Source organism: Hyalella azteca, unplaced genomic scaffold (assembly GCF_000764305.2).
Source record: "Hyalella azteca isolate HAZT.00-mixed unplaced genomic scaffold, Hazt_2.0.2 contig13103, whole genome shotgun sequence".
Lineage (NCBI taxonomy): Eukaryota > Metazoa > Arthropoda > Malacostraca > Amphipoda > Hyalellidae > Hyalella > Hyalella azteca.
Window position 1 is genome coordinate 123,578 of NW_025943037.1, and position 11,717 is coordinate 135,294.

Genomic DNA, 11,717 nt, shown 5'->3' on the forward strand with positions numbered 1-11,717 from the left:
CTGTTCATTTTTAGTTATCATGAGGGAACAATGTGGTCGAATAGTTCATTCGTGGTATATTCAAACCCTTGAGCGATCATAGAAAGACAAATTCCCAAAAATTATTTTTCTCTTGAATTAATCCAATGTAACGTTCAGTAATTGCATTCATAATACTCAAGATAATGTAGTTGAAACCATGTTACCGATATGGATTAGAGCAAATATTTCGAAGTCATTTGGGTGATGTAGAAATTTTTTCCTTTATTTCTCTTTACCGAACATTTGCATGTACAAGAAGTATCCTAAAACCTATGTGAAAAATTAGGCCTTTAAATACAAAAAAAAAGGTATGATTGAAGACGATTGATGATAATGCGGTGTTAAGTAACAAGAATGTAACAGAAGATTCTAATAACAACTTTGTGATAATGACACTAACAAAAAAAGATTATGAATATATATTATAATAAAAATGGCGTTATGATTGTAGCAGCTGGAGGGGACGGACCGGTGACGTCACCCCTGTGGGGGGGCAGCGTGGCGGGGGAGCGGTTGTCCACAACCACGGCGTCCGACAACGAGCTTACGGACGGCGGGGGTGGTGGAGACAACCTCAGGGTTGAAAACAGACCCCTGCACCGATACATGGACCAGGTACATGTTGTCAGGGTTGAGAACAGACCCCTGCACCGATACATGGACCAGGTACATGTTAGGGTTGAGAACAGACCCCTGCACCGGTACATGGACCAGGTACATGTTAGGGTTGATAACAGACCCCTGCACCGATACATGGACTAGGTACATGTCAGGGTTGAGAACAAACCCCTGCACCGATACATGGACCAGGTACATCTTGTTAGGGTTGAGAACAGACCCCTGCACCGATACATGGACCAGGTACTTGTTGTCATGGTTGAGAACGGACCTCTGCACCGATAGACAAAAAGGTTTTTAATTTGTAAATCCCTACTCATATTAATAAAGATCTGATGCAATGCAGCGGTCAATGCCTCTTATTCATCAAAGCGCCAGAACATATTATTCNTGAAGATCTGATGCAATGCAGCGGTTAATGCCTCTTATTCACCAAAGCGCCAGAACATATTATTCATGGACTGTGCCGCTTTCTGATGTTCTCGAAAGGTCCAAGGGATAATTAATAATATCAAAATTATTACTTTACAGAAATAGTTTTATCTGCTGATACTTAATGCTCACATCAAAGTAAACAAATTTTTATAGAAAGAATTGACTTGCGCCTCCGTAAATTGTAGTTCAAACGTTTTTTTTTGTCGCTTGTATTAATGATCTATTTTTTTGTGTCCCCCAACAGTCGCGGCCTCAGTACTCCCCAGTCACGGCTGATCCCCTCTACGGAACCTACTCCCCAAACTCCAGTAAACGTCACTTCTCCCCAGACGTCAAAAAGTTCCCCACGATGGACACAAAGCGCTATTCCCCTGTAGTAAATAAAGGCTACCCCTCAGACCCTCTCTCTAACATGTACAGTCATGATGCCAAGTCACAACAGCGATCGCAGAACAATTTGGACGCTTTAATGTTACGCAGCGAATCTCGAGCAAGTCGAGGGAGTGTGGACAGTGAACGGAGAAAATATTCCCCTCACCATCCTCTACAGGGGTCACCTCGCCTCGAGACAGGTGGCACCCCTCAGTCCCAAAAAAGATATCTCCACAACCTCATGGAAGGTGAGTACCTAGCCATTTTCAAGATTTTTTTGTGTTCTTAATAATAATAATAGCGGTTTCAGCGTTTATTAGGCCGTAGGCCCGTCGCCTATTCTGAACATCGCAGAACATTCACAGCATTTTGCGGTCTCGAACTCGCAACTCACTGCTTCAATTTTGTTTTGCTTAACCGCCCGGCCTCCTTGCCGATTAATCTTAATCTTAAGCATCGACTCGCCAAGAAATTACGACACTTTGTCTAAATATCGATGCGCATTTTACCTTTTTGTGGGTCAAACTGATCAAGTATGGCCAGATAAAGGCGTATCATAGCTACGAGTAGAAAGTGCGTCACAATTTGAAGAGATGATCCATTAATTTTTCTGGGTGTCTGCTGCACGTATGACGTTCATCGGTCTCTCATGACCAACTATTGACCCACTATTGACGACACTATAGAATAGAATAGAAGTGTCGGCGTTGAAGACATAGGCCCATGGCCTGTTGCTGATTCTTGAACTTTTCGTGACTTGATTCACAAGGGATCCGGCCTTTGGAACCCGATCTTTCCATAACTGACGATTGATTGAGATAGCTGCTGGACTTATTGCCTGATCCGTAATTTGCTAGGCATTTTAAGACTGTATCACCCCGCCGGAGTTGTTTTTTTGTTCGAGTTATACTGTCATTTTGTTTGATGCATTCTTTAAAATAAGTGTTGCACTGGAGTTTATTTATGATGTTCATAAATTATGCACTTTAATAGAAGCCTTGCTATCGCACTTCTTCTTCTTCATTAGCTGCTCTTATAAATAATCTGAGAAAAGTATCGGAATTTCAATTGAATCTTTTTACCTAATTATTATTCGTGTAGTCCCTGTTTCATGTTGATGACCACTCCTTACTTTCATTTTTGAGAACAAAGAACGATATTCATACCTAATCTTGGCATCCTGATAATATTCGATGCCCAACTATATTCATCTTCACTGAAAACCATTCATTTTGTTGTGTTTATGAGAAATAATTGCTACAGAAGTTAATATGTTTGTTTTTGAGAAAGTTAAAATTGCTGGTTGAACTTATTATTTTTAGGCCAATAGAAGGTTCACAGCCGAGTGTTTTTATCATTTCTGCTTTCTCTTGTTCTTCTCATGCGTTATCTCTGTTTGCCGGCATTTGTTTACTTTATTTCTATTAAGCACCACGTCACCAACGTCCGTAGTGTCACTGCTGTTCACTGATCTTTTACTAGATAGAAAGTTTCCTATATCCTTACTGTGTCACTGCTGTATAAAGGGGAAATGCAGGAATTTTTGTAGAATTCAACTGCTGTTGAATATTTTGGCCGGTTAATCAGAGCGTATACGAGTTGGTTCGGCCGGGAAAATAATATACTGCCGTAAAATTTTATTATGGCTAATCTTGAACTGAAGGAATTGATCCGCGAGTTATCGGTTCTTTTCATAAGCCGCTGGTAGTTGAGTAATTTGACGTGGAATTTAGTCGAGTGTTACTCTCCTTAGACCCGAGCCCTGAGGCATTACCAGCTCCCGTGGTCACGTCAATGGCCACATCGACCAGCAGCAGCAGCAACAACAGCAACGCTAATGTGAACGAGGTCAACAACTTGGACATATCTCCCTCCGACATACCTCCTCAACACCCTCCTCCCTCTATACCTACACCTTCCTCATCCTCGTCGTCAGAACTCTACGGACATGCACTCCCTGCTCGGTCCACTCCCTCCTTCATACCCCCAACCACGACCTCCTACTACCCCCCTTCCTCCCTTTCATCCACTCTACTTTCTAGTCACCGAATCCCGCCTCTCACCGCTGGGCTGTCCGATTCCGAGTGAGTGTTGTGGTGGCCCCGGCTTCGACTTCGTGCTTGCTGCTTTTATGCCAACAGCCTTGTTCGTTCTAACCATTGCCTGAATTCAAATTTTAATTCGCTCATTACTTACATTCCTGGTTTTTAGTGTCTGAAAATAAAAGTAACTAAAAGATTCTTTGGTTAGGTTAGAAACGAGACAGATTTTAACCCTTCCGTCATTATTGGAACCACTTCTGGATTTGAACGTAGATTGTGAAGGGCAAAACGACTGTGTAGATGCAACTATCTCTGTTAAACATCTGTAAAAAGAATACTAATTCAATTCAAGCCTTTCCAATCTTCGTGAAATCCTTTTGGGCTCCGAGTTTACTATTAATACCTACAATTAGAATGCTGTTTTCATCACCTTACTTTCAAAGTTGAGTTTTCTCTTCACGAAAACTAGTTTGTCTTGAAATAACCTCGTTTTCTATTGTTCCCGCTATGCTTGTTAACTAATTTGTAATTTTTGAAGCTTATGCAGAGTTTAACATAAATATATATTGATGGTTTATATCATTTTACTTATCGTTAATAAACTCTCGCCACAGTTAAGGTACATTCTACTATATATTTCATTTGGTTTGTCTAGTTAGCATCTCGATATCGAGATGGTTTTACACATATGGATGAACAGGTTTGAGTTTCTTGTGTTACCGCGTCCTTTTCTCGTTTTTAGCTTGAATTGTTTAAATAACTTGATGCATTGTATGCTTCCTGCTGTATGGGGGTGGGTGGGTGACATGCTGACTGCAGAATGAGGTGTCAGACAACATTGACTGTCGTGTGTGCATGAGTGCTGTGTAATGAGTGTAATTGCTGTTAGTAAACATCTATCAAAACAGACCGCAGTCGTGGTACACTTAGTCCAAGTACCATTACGACGACACAAAGATCAACTAACAATTGACTCTCAGTGTGGCTTAAATCAACAGCAGCTATGTATATGCCGTTATTGCGATACAACACAGTTCACAGCCAGTTCAAATTACCAATAATTAAAGCCTGGCATATTTTCAGATCGCAGGGATCAAAAATATCTTCGAAATAGAGTGGTTATTACAGGAATATTGTAACCACGGACAGTCGAGATTATGTGAGCCATTGCTAGTTATTTTAACCTCTCTATCGCATTTTAAGCCTACTGTCTCAATGTTCTCTGCACGCTGCATGTTGGAATAACCTCAAAAAGCTTCATCTTTATTTTCTGAACACGGTAATTTGTAAAGAACTGCATGAGCTTTATANCTGGCGCAGCTTCTCTTCCTTGTGGCATTGAAAACTCGACACTCACTTGTGCATCTTGATGTGAGTTCAAATATCTCTTCAATTAAGTTATAAGTTGTGTTTTAGTTTTAGAATAGAATAGAATAGAAGTGTCGGCGTTGAAAAAATAGGCCCATGGCCTGCATGGTTTTACATCAGCCGATGTTGTACATATAAAAAGTTATAATGTAAGAGGGGGTTTCTTCTTCTGGCTTTTCTTTTCGCAGGGCATAGCTTATTAATTATTTTCTATGTTGCTGGTCATGTGATTGTTGCTCATTACATTTACAGACGCGTTTTAGATCGTATATATACTTATTCGCATTCAAGAACAGACTAGATAAAGCTATGGAAAAATATAGGTTCAGACTTGAATGCCTAGCACGCTAACACCATATCGAACCCGGTGGAAGTCTAGTAGCTACTTCAAACTATCGTCAGTCCTGAAAAGATCCGGTCAAATGACACGATATTAGATCTTCTGTGAACAAGGCACGAAAAGGAAAAGAATCGGCGACAGGCCACATCAGGCCTACTCTTCAGCGCCGACATCACTGTGTTATGTTATGTTATCTTATGTTATATCATTCGCCTAGGTAAATTGAAAGTTAGAATTTAAAAGCAAAATAAAATTCCGATCAGATTTACCATATTTGACTTGCTTTTCAATTATTGACAGACTATTTTCTCGTTGTCTGCACATGACGGTTGTTCATTGCGCTTCATTCTTGCTTTTCATGAGCAGTTCCCGTGCAAGATGGTGGCTTGTGCCTGACTGAGCCGTGCTGGAATTACGACGAATGTCTCACCGTCCTCAAGTTCGGCAACGCCTCGAACTTTATCTCGTCCAACTCGGTGTTCTTCAGGCCTATCTATCCTGTCACCACCAACGCCTGTCGCTGTCCCAAGGTCTGATTAAAGCTTCTAAGTATTCCCTTTATCTTTCATTATTTTTGTATTATGCATATTATTTCTTGAATAATATGAAAAAATTACATTGAAAGTGATAAACTAAACTTGGTGGGTAATTATGGTTCAGAATTCTATGCATTTATAAAATTTAATTGGTATTTCTGGGACTGGTACTGCGGAATTCACGAAGCGAATTGTAATAATTTATTGGGATTATCAATTCTATTATTTTTGTCAACAAGTTGAATTTTTCAATTTTTTAATGCCATCGTCTGTACAGTTTTTCTATTTGGTGAAAAACTCGCGCATTTTCTACCGTGTTGATATATGTGTTAAGTGTTATACGGGGAGTGATATTGCTCTCATGATATTTACAGATCACGAGTTTTATTTTGAATTAGACAATTTATTTCATTAAGATTAATTTCATTAATATCAATCATGGTTCAGAAAAATTAATATCCATCTTGGTTCCAAAAATATTTTTGTAACTCTAGAAAGAATTCACAAAATCTTAAATTTTGCTCGTTGGTTTGGCAGGGTTTCACCGGGATGCAGAAGAGCTACGAGTGCGACACGGAGGTTGACCTGTGCTACAGCAGCCCTTGCGGCCACCACGGTACTTGTATGCCCAGGGAGGGCGGCTACACCTGTCTCTGTCTGCCCGGCTACACAGGTTGGTTTTGTAGCAGACAAGTCACGATGGCTTAGGTTACTAGCTACTTTTTTGTAGCAGACAAGTCACGATGGCTTAAGTTACTGTCTATATTTTTGTAGTAAACGAGTCAAGCTCGCTTAGGTTACTACTTACTAGCTACATTTTTTGTAGCAGACAAGTCAGGCTCGCTTAGGTTAGGTACTCGTTACATTTTTGTAGCAAACAAGTCACGCTCGCCAAGGTTGCTCGTTACATTTTTTGTAGCGGAAATGTCATGCTCGCTTAGGTTACTAGCTACATTTTCTTGATAATTTTGATTGAAGTTGGAAAGTTATAGTGAATTTCAAGGTGTAAAAGTAAGTTGTATCTGAAAGGCTTTCTCATGAATGCTTACTTGAACCTTTTAGATGTTAACATAGTGAACTGTCAAACAATTTCGGTACAGAAATTCGTGTACTCGAGAGTAATCATTATATTTATGTTAGAAGTTGCTTGCATATCTGATGAAAATGACATGGTATTGTGTGATCGCTCTTGTTTGATGAGTTATTTGCTGGTTGAACACAGCAAAGATCAAAAATAGACTCGCATGATTGCGGCACAAACTTACAAGACTGAAGTAGTTGTCTTTTTTTTGTTTAGTGTCCCTGTACTATTTTTAGCGCATTTTCTCATTAATGGAAAAAATGCACTATTGTATTAGCCATGTCCGTGCGTCCGTCCGTCCGTCTGTCCGTCCGTGACTTCACGTTATCGTCTACGAGAAAATGCGCTCTTTGTCACTCACTGCAGTGAATACCGAGTTACATTTTTTTACTTTCACTTCCACTTTGTGGATAAACCATCTTCTTTAGTGGATAAACCATTCTGATGAACCATCTTCTTATGGATAAACCATCTTATGGATAAACCATCATCACTTTATGGATAAACCACTAATGTAATGTTGCTGCCGTGCAGGCGTGAACTGCGAGGTGAACATGCTGAGCGGTCATTGCGTGGACGGCGTCTGCAGGCACGGCAGCCACTGCACCTCCATCAGGAGCGCCACCAGCGCCATGCTCTCCTCCATGCCCAGGTCTCGCACCACGTAGTTATTTCTTATTTGCTAATTATTAATTGAATGTTAGTATTTATTTTTCAATTATTGATAACTATATAATTTAACGTGCCTGTAATTTATTATAAGTTATAAAAGCTCTCCTCCATACCCAGGTCTCGCATGACGTGGTGTACGGCATTTAGGGCTTGCTAATTTATTTCCTATTTGCTAATCATCAATTGGATAGGTATTATTAATTATTTTTGAGCTGTTGGTACCTAAGTATTTAATTAATTACGTGAACGGTTCAACCATAGCTTACAATTTACCGTGCTTGTAATTTATGTCATGGTCATAAATGCAAGTGAACACCTAATTGGTCTTCAATTGAAAACTGAAAACAGATTCAAATCTTCGAATAGGAGTCGGTCAGTATATCAATTGTGTTGAAAAAAGTCATCGCTTCGCTCCTGTCTAATTCTTTATTTAATTTCTTTACTTGTGTTAGACTTTGGTCTGCGTTTTTACATTTTCACAACAGTTTAAATAATGTTGGTATATTACTAAATTCCTAATTTTGAAGTTTTATAACAAAACGGTACCGTTTCATTGTGAAAATTTGTTAAGATTTTAATTGAAAATTAACTGTTTCATCAGATCTCTGGCATCTCGTCTCCCATCTACCACGTCTCTGGAGACAGGCGGCTTCACGTGTTCGAACTGCACGCGTTCACTGTACCACACGTCTACGTGTGAGCTGCGCGCACGTCGTTTCGCTAAGGGATCCTTCTTGACGTTCCCAGCCTTGAAGCAGCGCCATAGGATGCTCCTCAAGATCAGCTTTGCCACCAGAACCTCTGATGGCTTGCTGCTCTACAACGGTCGTTATAATGATAAACATGACTTCATTTCGCTCGAGATCGTCGATGGTGCTGTGGTTTTCTCGTTCAACCTCGGCGACGACACGACGAGAGTGGCTGCGTCTCTGCCGCACGGCGTTGATGATGGAGACTGGCACACAGTCACTGTTGACTACCTCCACAGGGTGAGAAATTTCACCTTTATCAATCAAATATATTTATTTGGTTGATTTTATTTGTAAAATACTTCTTATGTCCTCCACAGAGTGAGAAATTTCACGTTTATACATCAAATTTATTTATTTGGTTCATTTTATTTGTACCATACATCTTATGTCCTCCACAAGGTGAGAAATTTTGCTTTTATACATCAAATATATTTATTTGGTTAATTTTATTTGTACTATATATCTTATGTTTTGTACTCTGTAAAAATCAACTCAAATGAAAATCTTTTTGGGTTTATTATTTTGGAATAAATTTTGCGACCAATATCTTGGAATTAAATTTTAAATATTAAACTCCAATTTTATTAAAAATCGCGTCAACATTGTACCAAAAGCCACCCGTACAATCGGCCTAATGTTAACAATTTTACGACTTACTGCGTAGATTTTCCATCAAGTTTGTTATTCTTTTAGCCGTACGTTTTGGGTGGATGCACCGCACTTGTCGGCTTCCTGTTTTCATAGTTTCTGCTTCACTGTGCGCAGTGCCATCAAACATTATAATTTCACTACAGGTTGTGGCGCAGTTTCATTACCCTAACAAAATTTAGAGTCTCCCCAGCTTCTGGTAATCCAGATCAGAAGCTGCCGCGTCTGTAAATTTTTGCTGGGTAAACATTATAATTTCACTTCAGGTTGTGACTGTGAGCATCGATGACTGCGACACTGCCGTGGCAGTAGGTCATGGGGATCGAGTGGGCGGCTACTACTGCGCGAATACTACCACGAAGCAACTGCCGCCGAGGTACAGTACTACTTGCAATTATCATTTTACGTTCATGAAATTACCGTATTTTTCTTCATGGTAGGTCGTGCTTAATGTTCCAAGTGAACTTTTGAAAAATCATGACGCACTAATCGATGAAGCCTTCCCTATTTTACTCTTGTTTACCCGTAGGTGAGGTTTTGAGGGAGGCGGAGGTCTTTCAAAAAACTGAATAGAAAAAATAAAGAAAAGAAGAATATTTTTTCTTATATTTTCAAAAAAAAATAAAAATGCTGGAAAATATTCGCCACCGCCTCCATTTTCACACAGCAGCGCAACCCACTCGCAAGCTTTGTAACTTAGGAGCCCTCAGCACGATCAAAGCGAAGGGCCTATAACTCTGAACAACTTGCGGAATATTTGGCCGCGAAAAGTATAAATGCTTGTACTATTGTATTCTTGGAATCACAGAAAAAATCAAAGAAAAGCCTAATTTGCAGGGCTTCTGATTGTTGCGATTAAACTTACAAACTTCCTTGTTTTGGTCTTGACTTAGGCCTAAAACCTGTCCAATTTCATTATTTACGTTGTTCTTTTACACAGTAAGTGATTCTTTCTAGGTAATGTTGCATTTTGTGTTATTAATGTTATATTTTTTCTAATCGTCATCTTTAAGTCCGCCGCACTTTTCTACGTGTAATCCCATGTTTTCATCCCAGATGTGCGAGTCACCGTGCGACCTGCAACAGGTTCCTGGACCTGACAGGGCCCCTGCAGGTGGGAGGCCTCCCCTCGCTCCCCGAAGGTCGTCGTGTGCAGCAGCAGGACTTCTTCGGCTGCATCGCTGACCTCTACATCGACCATAAATTTATAGACCTTAACTCGTAAGTTCTTACTTTCAGCATAGTTGAACATTATCCAACATTTGAATACTAAGAGAGTAAATGTTTCTTTTATCGGGGTCTTATCGTTTATTGACTAGCAATTTGAATTCGTCCGTAATTTATTTCGTCAGGTACCGACGTACCGCGTAGATTTCCATCAAGTGTATTATCGTTTCAGCCGTACGGTTTTGAGTGGCTGCGCCTTACTTGTCGTCGTCTTGTTTTCTTAGTTTAAAATGATGCTTCAAGTTTGTCACTTAATAGCTTAATTTAGATTCAACAAGAACCGTACTTAGGAATCATCGCATTAACCGTGACTGTATACCGTACTGATGACCGTACTGTGCTGATGGCCGTACCGTGCTGATGACCGTACTGTGCTGATGGCCGTACCGTGCTGATGACCGTACCGTACTGATGACCGTACCGTGCTGATGGCCTTACCGTGCTCATGTTCATGCGGATGATACTTGTCGCGCAGTGCTCGATATTTGAATGCTCTGATTGCATGCCGTTTAAATAATCACTGAACGTCTGGTTGCATTTCGCGTTGTCAAGATGCTATAGCCGCAGGTTTGAAATTCAAATGACCAGTCGTGGCCGCTCCTTGTATATTTATGACGCTCTGATGTTGGAGTCTCAGTCGTATGGACGACTCGAAGCTCCGCGTGGCCGTTATTTCTCGAAACTTCAGCCAACGGCCGCGAGCTGTCACCATAAGTCTGTGGAGATGATAGCATGCATACCGTACTTGTATGACGGTTACAACACAAGAACAACCATTTGGTGCGAATTTGACACCCTTATATCCTCAGGTGCCCCTCATCCATGCGCCTAGCAATGAGCATCGCTCATAGCAACAGTGTCGAGTTTACCTTGGTCAGCGCTTGCGATGCCGTCGGCGGCCGATATAACATGCGAAGAAGCTCGTTCCCACGTTATGTTACCCAGTCTCTTTGTCTAGCCATTGCCCGTTTCAATTAACATAACATAGTGATGTCGGCGCTGAAGCGTAGGCCTGATGTGGCCTGACGCCGATTCTTTTACTTTTCGTGCCTTGTTCACAGAAGATCTAAAATCGTGTCATTTGACCGGATCTATTCAAGACAGACGATAGTTTGAAATCGCTACTAGACTTCCACCGGGTTCGATATGGTGCTAGGCATTTCAAGTCTGAACATATATTTTTCCATAGCTTTATCTAGTCTGTTCTTAAACGCGTTCATACTTGAAGCGCCAACGATGTAATCAGGGAGGCTGTTCCACATGTCGGTGATTCGAAGCGAGAAGAAATGTTGGCGCGTGGAGAAGTTGCAGCGCAGTTTTTTTTTAGTTTGCTCAACGGCTTTCGACTACCTACTCTCTACTTCTTTGCACGATCTATGTTCATCATAATAATATTAGGCGAAGTCGGGAATACATATTTATTCACATTTACCTAAAACTCTGGTGTATAGTGTAACCTAACGTACATAATCCCCTCTGAATGTTTACAAATTTATCGATCCCAAAGTGCAATGTTTCTTCATTTGCTAGTTCAGTTTTTTACTTTGTCTTTCTCCTTCTGAATATTCTAACTTCAATGCGATGACAATTTTCTCGCTCTTCCAG

General features: G+C 40.5%; 2 protein-coding genes across 2 annotated transcripts in view; both read left to right on the plus strand.

Annotated features, from left to right (window-relative positions):
- Nucleotides 1–4,785, plus strand: part of LOC108675816 (protocadherin-like wing polarity protein stan) — a 22,477-nt gene extending 17,692 nt beyond the window's left edge. The window contains exons 24-26 of the mRNA XM_018163848.2: nucleotides 473–636; nucleotides 1,319–1,694; nucleotides 3,200–4,785. Coding sequence (XP_018019337.1) covers nucleotides 473–636; nucleotides 1,319–1,694; nucleotides 3,200–3,534 — 875 coding nt within the window. The 3' untranslated portion in view covers nucleotides 3,535–4,785. The remainder of the gene's footprint in view (nucleotides 1–472; nucleotides 637–1,318; nucleotides 1,695–3,199) is intronic.
- LOC108675827 (protocadherin-like wing polarity protein stan) lies at nucleotides 4,276–10,985 on the plus strand (the record flags this gene model as incomplete). The annotated part of the gene is made up of 8 exons (XM_018163860.2): nucleotides 4,276–4,285; nucleotides 5,563–5,726; nucleotides 6,270–6,405; nucleotides 7,348–7,465; nucleotides 8,087–8,474; nucleotides 9,152–9,261; nucleotides 9,942–10,106; nucleotides 10,922–10,985. Coding segments are annotated over exons 1-8 (1,155 nt in total), but the record flags the coding sequence as incomplete, so codon positions are not given.
- Between the last annotated feature and the right edge of the window lie 732 nt (nucleotides 10,986–11,717).